At 35.9% G+C, this 24,957-nt stretch overlaps 1 protein-coding gene across 3 annotated transcripts in view; it reads right to left on the reverse strand.

Annotated features, from left to right (window-relative positions):
* Window positions 1-24,957, reverse strand: part of LOC150110691 (syntaxin-6-like) — a 136,023-nt gene that overhangs the window by 23,307 nt on the left and 87,759 nt on the right. For 2 of the 3 annotated variants that reach the window (XM_090395671.1, XM_090395662.1), the window contains exons 5-6: window positions 18,306-18,407; window positions 2,184-2,284 (exon numbers count right to left, since the gene is read on the reverse strand). In XM_090395671.1, the coding sequence (XP_090251797.1) occupies window positions 2,184-2,284; window positions 18,306-18,407 (203 nt within the window). The remainder of the gene's footprint in view (window positions 1-2,183; window positions 2,285-18,305; window positions 18,408-24,957) is intronic. The other variant, XM_090395680.1, reaches the window with a different exon arrangement.

A 24,957-nucleotide genomic window follows, 5' to 3' on the forward strand; every position in this document is an offset into this window, starting at 1 on the left:
CTTCCTTTAGATACTTCTTGACCATTTCCCATGCACTGCTAATTCCTCTACCTGCAGCTTTTCATATTCACCATGGCATCTGTTTAGCATTTTACACAAAGCTTTGTTTTCTTACATTTTTCTCTGTATTTTCTCAGATCACATGCTCACCAACTTGCCATACACTTTCAACTGCTTTCTTCGTTTCCTTGACTGCCTCTTTAGCTTCCTGAATCTGCTGAGTTCTGATTTTAAAGAGAAACTGAATCAAGCAATGCTTTCTTCAAGGTCTTAATTGAATCTGAAAGGTTTTGTTGTTTTCGAAATTTCATTTTTTCTCGAATAATATTTGCATATGTGAGTGGACAGTTCACTTCTAAGTTGAGCACTTCTAAAAGTGCTCGACTTTGATTCTTTCTAAAATTTTACAAGTTTGAAGAAATCTTTTAAAAAAAATTACAAGTTTGAAGAAATCTTTTAAAAAAAATTACAAGTTTGAAGAAATCTTTTAAAAAAAATTTCAAGACTTTTGTCAGACACTTTTCTAAGATATTAAATTTTATTCTGCTCAAAACTAAATGATCAACTTCATATCTCAAATCCTTGCATCCTAAACTCACATCAAGATGTTGCCAATAACAATAACATAGCCAACAAGATTTTTCATATTTCGTGTGTTTTCTCTCCATTTCAATTTGTGCACATCTTTATGTTGGAACATGGTGTCAGTAATGACTAGTCCATGTCCTGAGCACAAATTCAGCCGGTACTTACCATTATTATTATTAGCACTGCTCTTTTCTCCAAATTTTCCCACAACATTTCCGTCTGGTAATCACTTCCTATTCTACAGTTTAGATCTCAACAAGGACAAACCTTTTCTTTCTTGGCTGCCTTCTCTAATGCCTCAAAATATTCCTTCATATCTTCCTAACAGAACCTTCTATGGCACAAATAAGTTTCATTGTCCAATTCCTCATCCTGATATTTGTCTACATTATTCTACTTCATATTACAATCCATTCAAGATTATGCTCATATTTGGTGTTGAATACTCTAGTTAACTCCTTTTCCATGATCATTACTAGTATTTAGTATTTTTTGCTTAGAAAGATCTCCCCTGTTTTTGTCTTCTTTGTTTTGGTAACTCCTACTATGCCGATCTGGTACTTATCCAGTTGTTCTGCTAATTCTATTTCTTTTCCACTTCTTATGTTAAGTACCAATCTTGGACCTCTATTGATGCTGAGTTGGGTTTTGTTCCAGTAACTGCTGTTTCGAATTCAGAGTAATTTAATAAAAAGGTGGCACACCTTTTGGCAACTCCTATAGGTAAAGTTGACCTCGCTATTGCTTCTGCCTGGTATCTCCACGTCTGAGCCTGGCTCCCATTGAAGAGACCTCAATAAAGGTCGAAACTAGTCTGGGTAGTGGCCCTTCCCTTAATGCATAACATTATACATATCCACAAGGAGATGTGTTTTGCATTATGGGAGATACTGAGATAGATTTTTTGCTACGAGTTTCCCGGTGTTGTACTACCTGACCCCAGTCCAGAAGATACTTTCAGGCACAAACTTTGTTTGCTCACACTTGGATAAAGGATTAAACTAAATTTATTATAGCTGCTGTTTCACTGTTTGCCTTGATTCCCCAACAAAAAACAATGGGGACCATGTTTAATCTGGCAATTCCCCAGACAGCATGAAATTCTGTCATGTTGTATTGTACTATCATTTTGCAGCCAAGCCAAGAAGAATACAATTTGGCTGTCTAAATCCCAAATTGCAAGCCTATCCTCGTTGGTTCAGAATGCTGGTATATAGCTAACAGGGTATACACCACATGAAGGTGAGGACTAGACATTAGGTCAGAAATCCTGGTTCTCTTTGCATTCTTTAAAAGGTTACATGGAGGTTTATTCAGCATTTCCTCGTAAGTGGCCACTGAAACAAATTATTGGATTTAAAATTATGTCAGGAACATGAATATCACTGGCAAATAGTTCAACATTTAAGTCATTCACTGTCTTGACACATCTAAATATGAATAAAAAGAAAAAATTAACAACCATGCTATGAATGAAACTGTAAGGCTTTGTAAGATTTATAGACTGAATTGCAAATACGAATAAAAGTTAGAACAATGGTCAACAAGCAAAACAAGCAGGGAAAAGTTCCTAGTCCATTCTTAAAAAAACCTACACTACTTGTTCCTCAACTGTACTTCCAGTCTGAGTTCTAGATGATTTTACTACTTCTGTATTATTCTGCAGCTTTTCTGATTCTTCACTAATAGGAGAAATCTGAAAAGACATTTGAAGGAATAAATTTCAACTTTAGATTAAAACACATATGTATTAATAATAAATCTAATCACACTTTAAAACAAGTTTTTTTATTTATTTTTTTAATGTTTTTGACATTAATAAGAAAATACATTTTAAGCCAATGAAATGTATTTCCATCTGTTATATGGAAAATGTAATCAAATCTGTGGAGAAAGTGAATTTGCATCTCATTTCACCTAATGTAAATTAGGAGATGCAAATTACCCTATGTACCCTTTCAAATATCTACAAGAAAGACCAGGGTAGCAAGACAAAGACATTTCACTTCATTAAAATATTTTCACAAAACTATCTTAATGTAGAAGCAATGTTAGCACCTCCATAATTCGAAGGTAGACTTAGGTTCGAGTCTAGTAGTCGACTGGAGGAACTGTTTCTAAGTCTATCTTCGATTGGTTCCCGAGTTAGTCAATCTCTGGCACGGACAAGAAGGGTTTTTTCTCCCATAAACTCAAGAAAATCGACCATAGTACCCCCACATTACTTCAGACAGTAACATATCCTGTTAGGGTTAGGTACCAAGAGATGGTAGCACTTGTTTGCTTATCTCTTCACCAGTGCTGCATTTAATTAGTGATAGATATGGGCCAACTATCTCTGAATGGCTACCAATGAAGATTGACTGCTCACTCAGTCTCCAATAGCTAGATAGGATTAAAAGGCCTCACCTTCTCCCTATAAGGGAATAAAAGGCATTAGCTGATTTATTTATTTATGGTATAACACAGAATTGAAGAAATATAATTTCTTAAACTGTGTTGAACATGGGAATATAACAAGAAATGCTATTTCAGTCTTGTTAATCTCAAAAAAGCAATGAACAACTTATCAAATGAAAAACTATTCAAAATTATAAAGCTGTATAATATAAAAGGAACCTCATATATAAGGATCCTTTTATATTATCTTGCCAAAGTAAAACCAGGTAAAAAATTTCTTGGTATCTTTAACATACAATAAACCTAAGGTAAAAAATTTTCTACATCATTCTCTCATCCAGATTTTTATTAATAAGGTAAAGCACCTTTTGTCTACTTGTATGTGGGATATATATATATATATATATATATATATATATATATATGACTTCTGCATTCACCTTATTTCTCCTGGCACATAGGAGGAAGATCATGAGTTTTGGAAGTTTTATTTTTTGCCTAGTGTGTGCTTGTTATCTATAGGTGTGTTTTGATTGTTAGTGATCTTCAACACAGCATTCTTTCAGTTATATTTGTTCAAGGTAAGAACCTTGCAGTTTTCAAACATGTTGGATACCTCCTGGCCATTTGGAGTTAAGGAGGTATCCAACATGTTTGAAATACACCAGGGTAGGTTAGGATAGACATACACCAGATTACTGAAGTCAAATCAGAGGACTACCAACCCCCTGATCCACTTTCCAGCACTTCTCAAGATAACACCAGGGAGATTATGTTGCCAGCTATCAGCCAGCCCCTAATGGACTCAGATGACTCTACAGACTATCAAGTGGTCAGTAGAAAAAAGCATAAAGCGTCTCTTGCTACAGAACCTGAAACAACAGCGGAAGCAGAGGCTCAGCCCTAAGATAGGATAGCACAGATGGACACATCGGCACAGCCCATCGAAAGAGCAGCTTCAGGGAACACAGCGGCTCAGCCCAAAGAAAGAATTCCACCAGTGATTCTAAGATCTAAAGACAAATGGTCGACGGTAGCAGAGGTGATGAAGAACACCGAAATCAAGTTCACCTCTGCTAAAAATTCAGATGAAGGTGTCCGCATTCAACCAGAAGGAGCATCGGACTACCATCGGCTTACTAAATTTATGGACAAGCTGAAAATTCCATATCATACATTCCAGCTAAAAAGCGAGAAAAACTTAAAGGTAGTAATTAGAGGTCTAGTGGAAACAATAACATCAGAGGAGATAGCCACTCACCTCAAGTCACAAGGCTTAGAACCTATAAAAGTCTCGCACATGTATCGTGCAGACAAACGTCCCATGCCTCTGGTTTTAGAAGAAATTAGTAAAGACCAGAGAGAAATATATGACCTAAAAATTGTTTGCAACCTAGTAATTAAGACAGAACCTCTCAGAAGGAAGACACCTGCAGGTCAATGCCACCGCTGCTAGAAATATGGGCATGTGCAGAAGCTTTGTAGAGCAGAGTACAAGTGCGTTAAATGTGGAGGCAATCATCCCTCTCATACATGTTCTAAACCACGCACTACTCCCGCTAAATGTGCAAATTGCGGTGGGCCGCACCTGGCAAACTACAAAGGTTGCTCATCACATCCATCTAATCTGTCTAAAGCTAGAGAAACAGGAGTCCCATCAACTCAGAAGCATGCTACACCTCCTACACCAGAAAACCCTTTGCGAGCTTCTACAAGTAACAGATCGTACGCCTCAGTGGTTTCCTCACACACCGAATCGGCAGAAACTATACCAAGCAGTCAAAACTCCGCAGCGATGCTTGCCGCCATTTTAGGAGAAATGCTAACAGATTTTAGCAAATCAAATCCAAACCAGGCTGATACAAACAGATTTCTTAAAAATACCCAAGTCATATTTGAAATCATTAATGGATAATTCGACCTTCACAATAAATTCCATACAGGTCACATTCTGGAAGGCTAATGGACTAAACAATCTCCTAGAATTGGAACAATTTGCTGCACGTTATAGAGTGGACATCCTTTTAATCAACGAGACTCACCTCTGGCCACACGATAATCCCAAACTAAGATGCTACACACTACTCAGGAATGATAGGCTCAACGCCAGAGGGGGGTGGCACAGCTATCTTCATCAAAAAAAAAAAAAACGTAAGATACAATGAGATCAAGAAAATAATGACCACAAACCTGGAAGAAACTGGACTTGAGATACACACCAACAATACAGGTAGACTAAACTATATTCTGTTTACAACCCTCCCAGCAAACCACTACTAGCCGCTGATCTCTCCCAGCTCCTCGACACAAATGAAGCAACAATAATGTCAGAAGAACTAAACTAAACATCCAGCGTGGAATAGTAGAAACACCAACAACAATGGGAGGAGCCTACACAAGTTTGCTATGACAAGAAACATCACCATAGCAGGTCCTACCAAACCAACACACTACGGACTGCTGGGCAAACCTGATGTGCTGGATATAGTCAACTTCAGGAACACCTCATACCAATTCCAGTTACAGGTTGTTAATGATCTCAGCTCTGACTTAAATCAGTTCTATTAAGCCTAGGTGGGTAAACAGAAATTATCCCAAACCAGTCCTGCACAAATTTTAAAAAGCTCAATGCAACTCTCCATGACATCACAGGCCCTGTCCCAACCATCTCCTCACTAAAAGAAGTAGATGCAGTGATCAATAAACTGGAAAGCACAATCCAAACTGCCCTTGCAACAGCCTCTACCGTTACTGCTCCAGCTCAAGCTAACCTGCTCACAGAAGAGATTCTAAAGCTTATCCGCAACAAAAACAGGATCAGATGTCGCTACCATGCAACTCTATTGCCCCAGGATAAACAAGAGCTAAACAGGGTGACAAGTCTAGTCCGATATGCGATCAAAGACCATAAGAACCAGCTATGGGAGAGGAAACTAAGATCCCTAAACACCGAAGACAACTCATTATGGAAAATGACTAAAGCCCTTCGCAGCGACCGCCCCAACATACACCCAATCCATGGAGAAAGAGGCATAGTTTACCGAGATGATGAGAAAGCAGAAGCCTTTGCAGACGCCCTGGAGCTGCAATTTCAACCAAACTACACTAATGCGGACTTGTGCATCATCGAAAAAATCCACAGGCAAGTACGCTGTGCACTTCATCATACCACCAGCCGTGAAAATGCAAGCTATACTATGGCAAAGGAAATATACCAAATCATCAAGAACCTCACCAACAGAAAAGCACCAGGTCCTGATCAGATTTCAAACAAAATTATAAAGGCACTCCCTCACATAACAATAATGCATCTAGTGGCTATCATCAACGCAATGCTAAGACTCAACTAGTTCCCCACTCTCTGGAAGCAGGCAGATATAATTCTCATCCACAAGTCTGAGAAAGCACCTCAGTTCCCCCAGAATTACAGACCTATCAGCCTCTTGTCAGGCCTGGGGAAAATAGCAGAAAAATACTAAAATGCCTACAAAAAGAAACGGACAAACTAGACCTAATCCCAAAAGAACAATTTGGTTTTCGAACAGGTCACTGCACAACTCAACAGGTTCAGATTCAATTGGAAACAACATATAGGGGCAATCTTCCTGGACGTGGCGAGTCTTCGATAAAGTGTGACATAAAGGCCTCATCCACAAACTAATAACAGCAAAATACTCACTAAACCTCATTCAAATCATACTCTCTTATCTGAAAGACCGAAAATTTCAAGTGAAACTGCGTGGCCTCAGATCCTCTGCAAGAAGTATCATAGCAGGTGTCCCACAAGGCTCCCTTCTATCGTCACTTGTCTTCAATATTTACATCTCAGACGTCCCAAACATTCCATCAACCATCATGGCTTTTTATGCAAATGACATGGCGATACTAGCCAGATCACTCAGGCCACACGACTACAAAATGGCAAGAAATCTTGAAAAATGGTTTAAAAATGGAGAATAGACGTCAATGCAGATAAGAGCATGGCCGTACTCTTTACAAGGAAGAAAGCAAACCACCATGGAGCAGTCACAATGTTCAATACTGATATCTCATGGCAAAAAGAAGTAAAATACCTGGGAATCAAACTAGATAACCGACTCAACTTCAACTCCCACATCTCTCATGCCTGCAACAAAGCTAATTCAGCAATAGATCAACTCTACCCTCTACTCAACCAAAGCAAAGTCAGTCCAGAAAACAAACTAAGAATATACAAAGCAATCGTCAGACCCACATTAACTTATGGTTCACCAGCGTGGGGCCACACCTCCCCTAGCAACATCAAAAGATTGCAAATAATCCAAAATAAATGCCTCTGAATGATCTTCGATTCCCCACGATTTGTAAGGAACACTATCCTCCACCAAGACGGAAACCTGCCAGACATACCTATGTTTCTCTTCCAGATAGCAGCCAAGTACTTTGCTCAGGCATCACTCCATCCCAACCAACACATTCGCGAATCATCAGATTACGATGAAAAAGACAGATGGAAACACAAACGTGGCTCTGATCACAGATTGAAATAATTCTACACAGCACTAATTAGGACGAACCAGGCACTCAAAAATTTCTTTCATTAAATAATTAAAAATGTATTGTTTATGGGATAAAAATCCAAGGGATTGATGTCCATCTTGCCATAGAAGTTAACAGTTATTTCTCCCAGGTCTGGTTCCCACTGATGAGATCTCAATACCCAGACTGGTCAAAACCAGTCTGGGTGGTGGCTCTTCATTATGCATTGCATTATACACAACAGAAAGGGGGGTGTATAATGCAATGGAATACATACTAAGACAAATGATATGAAGTCATTAGCCTACAAGTAGTTTAGACGTGTATATATTTCATGCGCAAAACACCATTTTGCTTCCTTGGGATAAGGGTTAAAACCAAGCATAAAATTTCTTGGTATCTTTCTCACACACACACACACGCACACACATAGTCGGGTCTCTTTTTATGTGGTAGATACGTTCCACAGAAAACCACATATAAAAAAAAAGACCTAACTTACGTTGAAAAATTAGGGATAAGTTCAATAATTTTTTAAAACCGCATAAAACCGAAGCAATGAATTAAAATAAACCTAAAATCGCATTAAAAAAAAGTTTATAAGAATTCAGGAAAATAAGAATGCTTAAGGTTGTTTTAAAGCTTTATTCATTTAATTTTATTGAAAAAGTAACAATTTTTTTTTACATTTTTTTCATCAGAATTATCATCGCTATTAGACAATATTCGGCAATGTTTGCAAAATCACTTTCATCACCAAAAGAGATGGTCAGTGCATCAGATCTGTATGGTAAAAGGCAATGATTCTTCACAAACAGAATTAGCTTCGCCCTCATTCTGTGCTGATTTTTTTCTTCTGACAATGTAATCAGTGATTAAACTTTGCGATGATGATTTTACTAATTTTTTATACAGCTCGCAATATCCAGACATAGTTATTCAGCTCACATTGAAATTTAAAGGCTCGTTCAGAATTTGTGTCATTAACAAGAAAATAATTTTCCAATTTACTGCACAGTTCAAGACCTTCTTGAATTATATTTGCAGTGAGGGGGACAAGTTTTTCTTCCGCTTCACTATCATTTTCTGGATCTTTGATGATATCTAAAGTTAAATCGATATCCAATAATATCGTCACTTAAGGCATTCACATGCAATTCGTCCACATTATTCTGGCTAAATTTATCAAAACCTTCTCCATCAATTTCATGTGCCAAAGTAATGATTTTAGCTGATAATGTAGATGTTTAAATGGTTGCACTGTTTGCAACACATCCAGGTCAAGCTGCTTTCCAGCAGGCATTTAAAGTTTGTGGTCTTATTTCAGCGATAGCAGATGCAACATGATTTAAACCTGCATTGGGCAACCTTTCCTAGTTCGGGGGTCAAATTATCATTCTGTCTCCAAGTCAAGGGCCGGACCAAATTATTAAATAAAATAAATTAATATTAAATGAATTAACACAAGTTGCTACTTCATATTTCATTTATTTATAATATAATGAACGACATAACAATTTAATGTGAAGATTGGCCTTGTATTTCAACTACGAGACTATCAATATTGATGTTAATGTTACTTAAGGATAATCGCATAGAATTTGAGGTTTTCGTCTATTATTCTTGTCTGAATTTTTGATTTATTGCATTTCATCCTCGAAAAAAACTGTTCACAGATATATGTGCTACCGAAAAGACAAATGATTTTTCTTGAAAAGGCGCGGAAATTTGTATATTTTTCTTCCACCAAATAAAATTTATAAAAATCCATCAAAGCAATGTTGTTAAATTGTGATTTTAGCACTAAATCTGCCTGAAGCTCAATAAGTTCCATCTGTAAGTTTTCTGGCACATTATTTACATCAGCATCCATCAGATGAGCAAATATAGCGAATGTGGAGTCTTGTATCAAATTGCTCTATTAGTGCCTTCAGTTCATCTCCATAACAATTATAAGGGATATTTTTATGAGTTGCTAAGTAGAAAAATGATAACAATTTTTAGCTCTTATCTGACTTTCCAACAATCTTAGTTTATTACAAAAAGCTTTGACATGTCCATGCAATTCATGAACCAATTCTCCTTGTTTTTTGCAATTTAAGATCGTTTAGGTATCCGGTGACATCTACAAGGAATGCTAAATCACACACCCACTCATCATCTTTTACTTGGTTAAATTTGTGTTTCCTTTTATGTCCATAAAATCTGCAATGTCTTGTCTCAGATCATAAAATTGTTTTAACATTTTCCCTTTATTCAACCACCACACTTCACAATAATAAGACATCTTCATAATCTGAAAATAGGTTTGCCAAATACTCCTTAAATTGGCGGTGATTAAGTGCACGTGACTCAATAAAGTTAATACTGGCTACTACAACTTCCATAACATTTGTGAATTTAATCGATTTTGCACACAGATTTTGTTGATGGATAATAAAGTGAAAAGTTGTTAAATTTTCCGGATGGATCTGAAGTCATATGACGTCAGCTTAATGTCAGTTAGTAGACCACACCATGTTTTCTCCCGCCATGAATCAGACAAACTTCGCTGAAATAGATTAGGGCCGGATCCACGCCAGGGGTTGCCCATATGTGATTTAAACAGTCCAAAATAAAAAATTTTTTCCAAATGTCAGTTACTGTTAATGATTCATTTTCTAGTTTCTCCAATATGAATTGAAAAGTGCGCGTAACGTAATATTTTTTAAAAGTAGCAATTATGCCTTGACCTAATGGCTGAATAAGCTTGTTGTATTGGGTGGAAAAAACACTACCTGAATAATTTGGACGTTCTAAATGAGGATGACTTGGTGCATTGCACAACAATTAATAAAACTTTAAAATCTAGAGCTTTTTACTTCATATATGTTTCCACTTCTGGTACAAAGCAATTATTGAACCATTCAGTAAATACAGCAGTTGTTACCCAGGCCTTTGTATTAGCTATACAATGTACCAGCAGCTGTTTTAGATCTTTGCCTTTTAGAGTACGTGGTCTTAGAGATCGATTTACTAGGAGGGGTTTCAACATTTGATCCCCTGATGCATTGCTACAAAGTAACAATGTTACTCAATCTTTACTTGCTTTAAACCCACTTGCTTTTTTCTCAGACTTTGCGATGTAAGTTTGACTAGGCATTTTCTTCCAAAACAATCCTGTTTCGTCAGCTTTAAACACTTGATCAGGACATTCACCATCTTCAATAATTGTGGCTAACTTCTCTTGAAAATTTTTGGCTGATTCTTCATCTGCTGCTGCAACCTCACCTGTAATCTTCATCTTATGAACTGCATTCCTTTTTAAAAACCCGGTTAGCCATTTTGCTAGCCGAAAATTCTTTATCAGCCTGGGAAGCGGAAGTAGATGGCTCCAATTGCTTCATCTGTTCCAATTGTTCATAAAACTGAAGAGCTTTTTGTTTAATTAAATAACCACTTGTAGGAATTCTTCTTTGAGAATTCCTAGAAGCAATCCAAATTATGAGCGCTCGTTCCGTTTTTTCTAATAAAGCATCTCTTGAGTACGATGAAAATTTGTCACTTAGTTTTGTGCCAGAAATGACACTTTTTTATTGAGACTTCATTCTTTGCTCTTATAGTAGATTCGCCTAAATGAAAATGTTTACCAATTGCTGTAGAGCCCTCTCCTTTTGCTAAGTGATCTAAAATTGCAATTTTCATTTCCAAAGAAAAGCAATTTCTTTGATGTGTTTTTTTTTCTCCATTGGGCCAAATTAAATCTTTAAAATAAAAATTAGCAAAATTTAGACTTACTCACATGCAAAATTAAACTTCAAGGACACTCACTGCTTACATGTTACTCACGTTAGGCCAGAATGTGCTGCAACACGCTGTTAATTATGTACAAGGAACCCCTGAATTTGCATGAAATATACACCACATAACTTCAAAACCACATAAAAAGAGACCCGAGTGTGTGCGTGTATGTATATATATATATATATATATATATATATATATACACATACATATAAATCAGCAAATTAGCAGCGCTAGAAATGAAAGATAAAAAATTGTAAAAAATTACTTATGTACAATAGATACTTTCATATACTAAGTTACTTTTTTTATCTCTCTAAAAACTGACAATTGTATTCTTCATAGAATCGCAATTAGTAAACTATTTCTACTATTCTATATATCTAACCTTTGAATTTTTACTAAATACAGAGGATAACTATATGGCCATTCTAGAATTATAAGCTTAAAAAAAACTCTTGCTCTCTTACAATTAAATTCTGTATAAAATGGTATCTGATAGATAACATCAGATACCATTTTATACAGAATTAATATTTAATATTAATTCTGTATAAAATTAATATTTATCAATGTCTGAGATTTAATACAATGCAGCAAGTGCTTAATGTATTCATTGCCAAGAATGGTTTGTGGTACGAGAGCGACAATTGGGAAAATATTTGTAGGAAATGTTTTATAAGCAAATATGAGAAATGAGTCATAAAAGAATGAAGTGACTGATAATAGGGATATAAGGCAGGATTGTGAAGGTGTTGTGGAGAATGTAGCGGAAGCTGTGAGTGATAGTGCACAAAATGCGAATGAGAGTTTGAAGGAAGTGGTTGAAAGTGACGTGGATTAGGAAATGATGCTAATTAGGAAAGAAATTGCATGCTTATGCAGACTACTCCTTCACATGACAAAACATGAGCTCGAGTGACTGGAGAAACAATTGGCATCTGGACAGAAGGACTGAGAATTAAAGAAAGTGAATGGGAAAAGCATAAAAGTGCAAGAGACTGGGAGAAAAGAGATAGTATTGTATGGGGATTCGATGATAAGAGGTGTACTTAATGAGAGATAAACGAAAGAATGTTTTTCATTTATCTGCCATATGTATATGTCAGACAAACTACATTTAAATGGTTTTTTGGAGAAAGTGTTGTTTGACGAGCATGATAGTCAGGGACGGCTCATCCATAGGCACTGCGGAACTGCAGCAGCAATTTTTCTCGATATATAAATATATTTATTAAATTTATTTATATTTGCTTGTAATATTTAATTTTATCATCAACAATCCCATTCAATTCTCTTATTTTGTATAAAAAAGAATAAAAATCCATCTTGTAGCACTTAGGAGGGTGAAGGACGGTAGCCAGCCTACGAACACCCCATATGCACGTAGCAATATGACGCTGTTTACCACAGTACATATTGCTGCGTGTGCAAGCATATGCATGTCATAGTGAGATGCGAGCTATTAGCATAATGTAGCACTGTCTGTTGCGCAGTTCCACTGTTGTTTATATGCAGTTTGCACCAGTAATAGGGTGTCTCCGTAGTGCTTATCGTGTTTACTCGCTTGTAATATTTAATTTTATCATCAACAATCCCATACAATTCTCTTATTTTGTATAAAAAAGAATAAAAATCCATCTTGTAGCACTTAGGAGGGCAAAGGACGGTAGCCAGCCTACGAACACCCCATATGCACGTAGCAATATGACACTGTTTACCACAGTACATATTGCTGCGTGTGCAAGCATATGCATGTCATAGTGAGATGCGAGCTATTAGCATAATGTAGCACTGTCTGTTGCGCAGTTCCACTGTTGTTTATATGCAGTTTGCACCAGTAATAGGGTGTCTCCGTAGTGCTTATTGTGTTTACTCTGTATCTTTAAATATTTGGACATTACAATTAAAGAAATAACATTTGTTATAGTTTTTATTTTAGAACATTATTGGGGTTATGATAATGGATTTTATATTTAAGTAATTTTGAATTATACTAAACTATTATAATTTTATCGATAATTCTTCTTCTACAGCTTCACCCACTTAAGTGAGGTCACTGTTGATGATGATGAGTCTCCTCCACATCCTCCTGTCTTGGGCTGTCACCACATCCAAGTTCTTCATCCTCAAGTCCTCTTCTACCAGCTCCCTCCATCTCTTCTTTGGCCGCCCACGCTTCCTCCTTCCTTGCACATCCATCTGCATGACCCTTCTTCCCACATATTCGTCCTCCCAACTCATCACATGACCAAACCATCTCAACCTTGCCTCCTGTATCTTCACTCCTAAGTTCGTAACTTTCACTGTTCCCCTCACATGGTCATTTCTCAGACGATCCTTTCTGGTCACACCACACATCCACCTAAGCATTCTCATCTCTGCTACTTCCATCCTGCTGATGTTATTTTTCCTCAGGGCCACAGTTTCTATAGCATATGTCATAGCTGCCCTCACTACTGTCCTATAGATTTTGCTTTTCAGATTGATCGGCACCCTCTTATCGCATAACACTCCAGTTCCTCCAACCGGCTTGTATCCTGCATCCCACTTCCTTCTCAGCTCCTCCATCTTCTTCCACTGTTGAACCTGAGTATCTAAAGTCCCTCACCTTCCTGATGACATTTCCTTCCAGCTCAAGGTCTGTCTCCTGGCCACCGCCCACTGTGCAACAAATATACTCTGTCTTACTTCTGCTCAGTCTCATACCTCTCTCTCTCTTCCAGTACTTTTCTCCATCTTTTCAGTTTAGTTCCCGCTTCTTCTCTTGAATCTGCACACAGCAAGATGTCATCTGCATAAAACATCGTCCAATGCGCATCTTCTCTCACCTTCTCCATCACCACCTCCATCACAATGTTAAACAGAAACGGACTTAATGCTGACCCTTGATGCAAGCCAACTGTTACTTGAAAACTTTCTGTCTGTCCCAGACAGGTCCAAACACTTGTCTTCACATTTCTGTACATCTCCCTCACCAACCTGACATATTTCTCCGGAACCTTCTTCTCCCTCAGACACCTCTAGACTTCTTGCCTTGGCACTCTATCGTATGCTTTCTCCAGATCAATAAATGCCAGATGTAGCTCCTGTTGTTTCTCTCGAAACTTTTCCATCATCTGCCGTAATCCAAAGATAACATATGTTGTTGATCTACCAGGCATGAAGCCAAATTGTTCCTTTGCAATCTCCACCTCCTTCCTCAATCTTTCATCAAGAACCCTTTCTAGGATTTTCATTGTGTGGGACATCAACTTTATTCCTCTGTAATTTTTACAGTCTTGTGCATCCCCTTTACCCTTGTAGATGGGGACAAGAGTACTCTCCCTCCATTCCTCAGGTATATTTTCCTGTAGACAAACTTTCATGAACAGGTCCCACAGCAGGTCAAGTCCCTCTTCCTCCAGTGCCTTCCATGCCTCCACTGGAATCCTGGAATAATTTTATTGATAATAAACAATATTTTTTTCATGAAACAAAAGAATATATTTTATTTTTAAGTAATTTTGAATTATACTAAACTGTATACTTTTATCGATAATAAATAATATTTTTTCATGTTTAATTTTTTTTTAAATTTTTACCATAATTTTGATATTTTATCCAAACACGCATACACTGTACTCACAGTGTGTATACATATTTCAAGAATAGCAGCAACACCACGATTTCAAGTCATGAGCCGCCACTGGTGATAGTGCAAAACCAGGTGTCAGCCGGCCCTGTGATAAATGAGGATGGGCACAGTAATGATTATGCAATGCTGAATGGGATTTCATAGGTCTCCAATTCAATGGGTCGGTAATGACATTACACAAGGTACAAATGGTTACAAAAGCATGTTGAAATGCATGTACACAACTGCAAGAAGTATCAAGGAATAAAGGTGAAGCATTTTTGGAATTGGTTAGCTCAACTTGGCCAAAAATTATAATCAACAGTGAGACCTAGTTAAGTAGTTACAGGGATAGAATATAAAGGGTATTGTATTTTCAGGGAGGATAGAAGGAAGAGGACAGGTAGTGGGATATTGCTGATGATAGCTGCAGAATTACAACTGACAAAATTAGAAGTTAAAGAGAATATTAGGTCTAATGGAGATGGTTCATTTGAGGCTGTCTGGTGTGAGATAGAGGCAAATAGGACAAAATACATTACTGGGTGCTGCTATAAACCAGGGGGCCCACAGGAAGATACCATGTATTGGCAAATCAGCATAATGAGTGTAGGCCGATTATTATGGGAGACTTATGGGGACATCAACTGGAGAGAGGGAAAGGGGGCATGGCAAGATGGAAGTGGGATTTATACAGTTCCTAAGGGATAATTACATGAAACATATCATAGAAGGTTACAAGGGGTTTGAGAGTGTTGGATCCCACAATAGCATCCAAAGATGTATCCATAACCAAGGTAAACTCTGCCTCTAATTAGGGAGATTGACCATGAGGTTTTGTTCTCGGAAATTGCCAAACATGGAGTTCTCTGTCAAGAAGGGGTTTATGTTCAACTATAAAGCTGGTGTTTATGACTCAGGAATCATCTTGGAATGCCATGGCTTGAGATGCTACAAGGAAAGAATGCAAGTAGTGCATGGCTAGTGGTCAGATTGCTGAGAGTAGCAGTATCGGACTGCATACTAAAGGTCAAGAGAATAAACCAAGCTGGAATTAAGTGGATGAGTAAGGCTATAAAAAGCAAGAGCTGCAAAAAAAAAAGTCAGCACACAGATGAGCAGTACAAAGTGCAAGCAAGAAGGGTGAATAATATGGTAAGGAGAGCCAAATCAGATTATGAGAGAGAATTAGCCAAACAGGCAAAAGTAAACCCAAAATATTTTTTGTTACACAGCAAGTAAGAGGAAAAATGACTATGATAAAATGACTTTAAACAATGCTCATGGTAGGAAGGTGACAGAAAGAAAAGAAATAGTTGAGTTGCTGAGTGATCATTTTCAAAGGTGTTTCACCCAGGTAGTGATTTTATAGAAATGCATATCAACATTGGAATAAATGAACAAGAGGTGTTCAGCATATTAAAAAATATGAATGTGAACACAGCAGTGGGACTAGATGGCATATCAGTCTGTGTACTACATGAATGTGCAAGAGAATTGGTTGTCTTTGATGAAGTTGTTCAATGTCTCAGCTTTGGCAGGATTCCAAGGGCATGGAAAGAGGGTAAGATAGTACCATTGCACAAAGGTGGCTTCAAGACAGAGGTAGTAATCACCAGACCAATTAATATATCTGAAGTGATTGTTAAAGTATTGGAAAAGTTGGTGAAAAGTAAAATACAACAGTGAGTGGATAGGGATGCAATACTCTATAGCAGGAAGAATGGCTTTGTAAAGTGTAGGTTCTGTCTTAGTAACTTATTCACATTTCATAATAAAGTGACAGCAGAAGAAAGGTAATAACTACATCATGATACTTCTCAACTATGCAAAGGCATTTGACAGAATACTACATGGGAAAACTCTTACAAAAACGGGAATGGATATGAGGCTAGTTGCATGGAGAGAGAGGGGTGGCTGAATGGACAGACACCAGAGAAATACATGGTGGAGTCTAGGAGAATGATGGTGACTAGTGGAGTACCTCAGTGTTTGATACCAGGGCCACTACTCTTTAATTTGTATATCAATGACATAGGAAAAGATTTATCGAAAAACTAATGCCAGCATCAGTTTGCTCATATGGTGCAGGCTAAAAATAACTAGTGTATTAAGTTGGAATGGGTTAGAGTAATGTTGCTGTAGAGACAATGGAGAAATTACTAAATAAAATAAGTAGTGTGATTTATCATATAATTTGTTTTTATCTATCAAAGATAAAAACAAATAAGCAAAAACAAAAAAATAAAAACAAAAAGATACCAAAGGGCATCATGACTATAAATTAGAAATTCTGAAAGCAAAAATTTTGTGCACGCAGTTACTAGGCATGTGCCCTCCCTTTTTTGATTAGTATGTGTGTGCATGCATGCATGCACATAACTTTGAGGGAACACTGGGCACCATACAGAACTTGAATATAACATTCAGCTAAAGGTTTTATAGTTTCACTTGACTTGACAGGAAATTCCTTGGCAGTATTTATTCCATTATTTGTATCTTCCTTTATTTTTTTATTATTTTTTTTGTTTTATTTTTACTGATTCATTCAGTCGGTGTTACCTCTCAAATTTCTCAGATCATCATAAAAGAAACAGAAGATCTCACTTTATTCTTACACTTGCATTTTCTTTTAGCAAGCGAACTTCATCAAAAACACCTTTCCTCCATTTGCTGAATTAGGCATGAAGAATAATCACTTAGACAAGAGTACATTTAATCAAATAGCTCCAAAGATAATTCCAAGAAAAAGAACTTCACTGAACTCCATTTTGCATCATGGAACATATGCCACTTCTCAACTGAGATTCATAATGAAACTCAAGTGACAAAATAACTGCTGTTAATGCAGCAATTCCATGTTACAATAATATATCTCATAGGAAGACTTTTATGAATAGACATAAAATAATATACATACGATTATTTCTATATAATTCCCTAAAGATTACAACATTGTTAAGCAAGTAGACCATTTAATATGTTTCTTTTTGCATTGTCATCGCTTAACCAAGATGTGCAATTGCAGAAATAAAAACAAATTTTTTTAATTACTTTATCATATAACAAAATTTATTCCTATTTATGAAACTTATCCATAATATTTACAATAGAAAAAATGAAATAAAATGAAAACTAGAATATAATTTCTTGGCATCTTTAATTTATAGTAAAGATACCAAGAAATTATATTCTTGGTATAATTCTTTATCCAAGTGTAAACAAATAAAAATTTGCATGGAAGTAACATCGTGATGGGCTACACACACACACAGACGCTTTTTTTTTTGAGTTAAAACATTAAAAAAAAAATTTTGCATAGAACAGCCTAAAGGACAGCTTGTTTATAATGAATGTTTAATGGAAGAATGTTAAAAACACACAACAGACATTAACTAACCTCCTGTTGCTGCTGAACCTGAGAAAAATGATGATCTGGACTTTCTGCTTCATTCTGCAACCTTGTATATCTTGTATTTCCAGGCCCAGCAGTTAGAATACTCTAAAAATATTTTAAAAGTTCTTGAAATACAAATTTTATATCTTTCAAATACACAGCTTCTTTGTCCATTCAGTTTAAATGACATATGGAAGGTAATTAAAATGAAAAGCCTAAAGTTTTCTGGCAACTTAATAGAAATTAAGCGGATAAAAATCCTATGTTATATAGCCAGTAAATGAAACTCAAGATCAAGAACTACGATCTATATGTGTTTCAATGCCGAAAAACTATCGGCGAAGGCAATTCGAAGCAAAGGTGGAGCAAGATCCCTCACTATTCTTGATATTCTCTCATAATGTAAAACACAGCTCCTAGGAGATGTAATACTGTCATTACATTATGAGGAGAGGTCACTACCCAGACCGGTTTCAACCTTTTTTGAGGTCTCATCAGTGAGTGGGTAGACCTGTAAGATATCAAAGCTTAGTGAAAAGAACTTACATACCTTAGTTTGGCTTTTCATTTTAATTACAAAATATAAACACACCTTTATGGCATTTGTATAGTGAAGATATGTAAGTTCTTTAGTGATCTCTCCTCATAATGTAATGACAGTATTATATCTCCTAGGAGCTGTGTTTTACATTATGAGAGAATATCAAGAATAGTGAGGGAGCTTGCTCCACCTTTGCTTCGAATTGCCTTCGCCGATAGTTTTTCGGCATTGAAACTCATATAGATCGTAGTTCTCGATCTTGAGTTTCATTTACTGACTATATAACAACATAGGATTTTTATCCGCTTAATTTCTATTAAGTTGCCAGAAAACTAGCCGTTTGGCTTTTCATTTTAATTACCTTCCATATGTCATTTAAACTGAATGGACAAAGAAGCTGTGTATTTGAAAGATATAAAATTTGTATTTCAAGAACTTTTATTGAAGAAATTCAAGAAATATTATATAACAACATAGGATTTTTATCCGCTTAATGACATATGGAAGGCTCAAAATTAATAATGGAAATCCATGACAAATGTAGGCATTTTGGATAAAATAATACTGATATATTCAACTTGTTGATTTTTATACTGCCATAAAAATCTTAAAGGATGTATTTCAGGGTATGCAGTTCTCCTAAAACATCTCATATATAAAATGATATAAATACTGAAAAAACAAACTTGGCTGCAATTCATAAGCAGCTGCTTGAATGACTGTTTCATGCTATTCCTATTATATGAACTAATAAGCAAATCCACTCATGCTAGAATAAATAAATCTAGTATATGATCACTATAATGAATACCTAGGGATCAGGGAGACAGTTTGTTATAACTCAGGATTCTATAGTGGATTTAAGATAAAAATACTAACCCCCACCCTCCATTTCCATGAAACAAAACAACAAAAATAGGAAACAGAACAAAAGAAATCACAGGAAATAAAAAAAGAAAAAAAAAAACAGAAGATAAACCAAAATAAACTGAAAAAAAAAAAAAACATTTTTTTTTTAAAAAGGAAATTACTGGAAACAAAGACATCAGAAAGAGGACAAAAAGAAATCATAAGAAATAACACAAAAGAAATTATGAAAAACTTAAAGGAAATCACAGGAAACAGAACAACAGAAATGAAAAAAGAAAATGAAATCATACACTGATGACAGAAAGGTTTGTCAGGAACCACACAAAATGACATGAAAGAGAACAAATGAGAACAATAATAGGAGACAAAGGAAAGAACTAGAAGAGTATGAAATAAAAATCCAGGATTAATGTTTAAATTTTGAAATGTTAGATTAGCTGAAATTAATGTCACTTACCTGAAATTTTCATAATAAACTAAATATGTGCAGTCTGAACCATTAAAATAAAAAATAACCAGAAAACTTCAGTTATCAAACTTGGTCACCTCTAATTACAACAGTCAGCCTGAAGGAAGGGGAAAGTGATAGACACAGCTGGTGTGAATGTCAGCTTCCTGATTAGATAGAGACCCAGTGATGTATGGCAGCATAAACTAATAGTGTTTTTAAAAACTGTAAATCAAAGTAACATTATAAAATATTTCTTTAATTCAGAGTTTTAGCTTTGAATATAAAATTTGTTTGGGTAGCAACTCATTTTGTGTTTGAAAGGCTATTTATACGGTAAAAAATTATAAATTTCAAATTTGTAATTTTTTTTAACTTAAATTTTCAAGTTTAACAGCAAAAACCAGAATATTTATGGCCTTGCATATATTCATAATAATCCATTATGAAGATTTCAGGTATAATTGACATTAATTTCAGCTAATGTAACCTTTCAAATTTTAAAAAGGCAAGATATGAACAAGACTGCTTTTATAAGGCATTTTAGAAAGGCAAGAGCTTATATGGAAAGAGAGATAGGTGAATTGGAGCAGCATAGGATATCGCAGAACCTTGTGAATAGAGTATGGGGTTAGATGGTATACCAGCTTGAGTGCTATGAGAAAGTGCTAGGGAATTTGCAGTACCTTTGACCACATTGTTTGAGTCTCAGTTCCAGGTTGGTTCCAAGAGGGTGGAAAGAAGGGGAAAATAGCTTCATAGCATAAAGAGGCTCCAAGACCGAGGTAGCAAATTACCGAGCAATCGGCATTTCAGAAGTGGTAGTCAAACAACTGGAGAAGTTGGTTAAGGGAAAAATCCAAAAATGGGTAGAGAGCAGTATAGTTTTGTGGAGGGTAGGTCATGCCTCAGTAACTTACTTTCTATTATACAGTGATAGCTGAGCTGGATAAAAATAATGGGTATATGTTAATACTTATTATACTGGACTTTGCAAAGTACAGTATACTGCAAAGATTTCTGATAAATAGATTGCAGCACATGGAGATGAAGTTGGTGGAAACCAACTTCATCTCCATGTGGTTTATAGGGTGGTAGTTGATAGAGAAATATCAGACAGTCGTTTATTCAGAAGTAGAGTCCAGTAGAAGACATATGAAGAAGATTATTAATGATGACTTAATGATTACTCTAGGAAATTAATGAAGCTGGGGATTTGCAAGTGTAAGTGGATAGGGAATTGAAGTTTAGAGGGCATATTGAAAAAGTGGCTAAAACAGTTCACTGAAGTTATACCTCTTTATAGGGACTGGATATGATCCCCATCTTGACCACTGTACACAAATCTGGTCACATGGGTTTCTTGGGGATGAGAAGAAGGGAGAGAGGATCCAGAGGCAAGTGACCAAAATGGTGGCAGGTCTATTTATTTATTTGCATGGAGTTTCCTCCCTTTTTCTCCCCCGTCCCTTAGAGCAGGTTGAGCTCCGTCATGGGGAGCTAAGTATTTATGACTAAGTCCGTGTGTGTTCACGGGCTGGTTTACCTGTTCTGAGGGATGAAAAACCCACTATCCCCATATGAGATTAGCTAACTCTTTAATTGAAAGAGACCAGATAAAAGTTCCTCACGTCATAAATGCATAAATGGGAATCAAACCCAGGTCTTTCTGATCAAAGGGCTTTGTCTATACCGAATGAGATAGAGGCTCGTGGCAGGTCTATGGAATGCACCTTATGAGGATAGGTTAAAGATTTGTTAGTTACAGAAATTAGTTGACAGGCAGAAAAGGAGTGATGTGATTGAGACATACAAATTACTGGATAGTGTACAGGATCGATAGGAGAAATTTTTCAGAACAGGTCTGCTGGTGGGATATTTAGGGATCATCCTTAGAAATAGAGAAAGGGTGTGAGGACTAGATTTTTTGCTTGGAGAGTGGTGAATATAGGTTGCCATAGTCTATTGTGGGTGCCATGACTCTGAATGAATTTAAAGCAAAGTATGATAGTTACTGCATGAATGTTGGATAGTGCTTGGCATAATATTTAGGCCTCCCTTGATGAGTATACATCACCTATTAATTGTTTGCACTGTACTTTATCATTTGTCATCTTGTTTTATGGAAAGAAGGGAAAATGCCAGAGGAGTGGGTGAAATCAATATTAGTAACATTAGAAAAGAAAGGATATAAGCTAGAATGTAAAAATTATAGAACAATTGCCTTGATAAGTCACCTTGGTAAAGTGATGATGATCATATTGACAGAAAGATTGAGAACGCAATTGGAAGCATACCTTGCAGACGAGCAAGCAGGATTTAGGAAGGATAGAACTACAATTCAACAGATTTTGACAATGAGGTTAATAGCAGAGAAAAAAAAAAACATATACTTGCTTTGTTGATTTTCAGAAAGCATTTGACATTATTGACCAGAAAGTGACATTAGCAGGTTCTGGAATCCTATGGAATTAATAAAAAACTAACAGCTACATTAAAAGATGTTTATCAGAATGCAGTTGCAGCAGTTAGAATAGGTGATGATTTGGGGAAATGGTTTAGAACAAGCAGAGGTACTAGACAGGGAGACCCAATATCACCAAGCATTTTCATCGCACATTTAGAAAGAGCAATGGATAAAATGAAAGAAGATGCCAAGGGAATATCTGTACACGGAATGAGAATTAACAATCTGAGATTTGCAGATGACATTGTTATTATTGAAGAAGACGAAAGAGAACTACAAAAAACACTGAAACTGTTAAATGAGGAGGAGAAGAGATTTGGACTTGTTATGAACTGAAAAAACAAAGACAATGGTATTTGGTGAGAAGAACACGAAATAAAAAATACAAGTGGATGGAACTGATATAGAAGATGTAGAACAATTCCCATATTTGGGAAGTAAACTGACATATGACTTGGACTGTAAAAAAGAAATAAAGATCAGGATTGCAAAGGGAAGAACAAATCTGAAGGCCATGGATAACATCTGGAAAAGTAAAGTGATCAGTCTGCAAACAAAACTAAGAGTATTGGAAATACGCATCTTCAGTGATGTACTGTACAGATTTGAAACGTGGGTAATAAATAAGGAATCAAAAAAAAGAATTTTGTCATTTGAAAGAACTTGTTACAGGAAGATTCTAAGAATAGGATGGGTACAGAAAATCACCAATGAAGAGCTCTATCAGAAGATACAACCAAAACAGAATCTACTGCAGAAGATTATAAAACGGAAGCTGCAATTATTTGGACACATCTGTAGAATGAGTGGTATTTTGGATGGTTTAAACAGAAGAGGAAGACCATGGAATGGGTGTACAAAAACTGCGACACTATGCACTGGACAAAGAAAGGTGGAAGAAGATTGTGAAACAGGCATCAGACATCAATGGGCAGTGAGCCCATGATTCGTGATGATCTTGTTTTATGTATGGTTCTTGCAAATCCTTTGAGTTCTGCCCATTGTGTATGATAACCTGCCATTTCTTTTCTTCTGTTTCTGTTTGTATTTCCCAGTAATTTTCCTTTGTTATATTTTCCACGATTTCCCTCATCTCCTAACTGTGATGTCATTTGCTAGGAAATTCAATCTGCCATTGTGAAGATTTTCAGATTTTACTGTTTGTAATAGTGAGCTTAAAATAGCACTGGTTCTATGGGAACCAGTTTCCATAGAACTTAGTTCATTATAGTGCAGATAAATAATGTTGTAATAATGGTGTTCTGCTATACTGTATGTCTACTATATATTTCATTACAGATTCTATGAAATAAAAATATATCCAACATTCCAAATTTTTACTTTAAATATAAACAGATTAACAAAATTCTAGTGGAATTTCTATGACCCAGCAATTGTGAAACATTTATGATTTTCAGCATGTTACATTCTACAGTGTCAAGTAGAAACCTCATTAATTTCTTTTCAGTTATGTTAAATAATACTTCAAATAAATTTAACGCTGCCAATACATTAAATGCAAGTACCAATAAAGTCAAATGTAAATTTCTGTCTGGCATGTAAGTTCAGAAGCAGCAGTAGCTTTTTGTGAGCAAACAAAAGACTGTAAAGGCTATAAAAACAAGACAAAAAAACTTCAGATTACTTTACCCCCCATCCTCCCCTTTTTTTTTACTTAAAGTAACAACAAAATTAAAAAACACTGAGTGGCTAATTTATTAGGAACACTTACTCATTTTCATAAACGGGAAGGATGCTATTAATAAGCTGGCCACTATATATATATATATATATATAAAAAAAACTTGTAAACATAATGCAATGAAAGAAATAATTAACAAGAAATAAACGTTTTTGTTTACCTATGCAGTTAGAACTAGATTATTTCCTAATTTCAATCAAGTAATATTTGTTTTACTATTTGCTAACCTTTAACAGGTCTTTATATTAACTTCTGTTTACATTAATTCAATTTTTCAGTTCTCCTTGACTCTTCTCTCTCTTTCATTACCAAATTTTTTTACATGACACTTTATCATAGTTATTGGCCTCTTATACTCATTTTTATGTATTCCACTGGAATAATATGCTATAACTTTATTTCTGACTAGTCAAAAGCCATTTGAATTTCTATGAATATTAAATATTCCAAAAGCAGGTATTCATTTCTTTTTCTATTAACTGGGTGGTAGTCATGATATATTATGGAAAAAACCCTATGCTTTTAAAAGCTAATCTCTCTCTCTCTCTCTTTATGTAAATCTCACCAGTGAAAGGTTGTAAACTATTATAATCATTATCGTGTGCTCTAGCGACACAACAAAACTTT

The sequence above is a fragment of the Typopeltis vanoorti genome, chromosome 1, assembly GCF_054136105.1.
Source record: "Typopeltis vanoorti isolate ZY-2024b chromosome 1, IOZ_Tvanoo_1.0, whole genome shotgun sequence".
NCBI classification, from domain to species: Eukaryota; Metazoa; Arthropoda; class Arachnida; order Uropygi; family Thelyphonidae; genus Typopeltis; species Typopeltis vanoorti.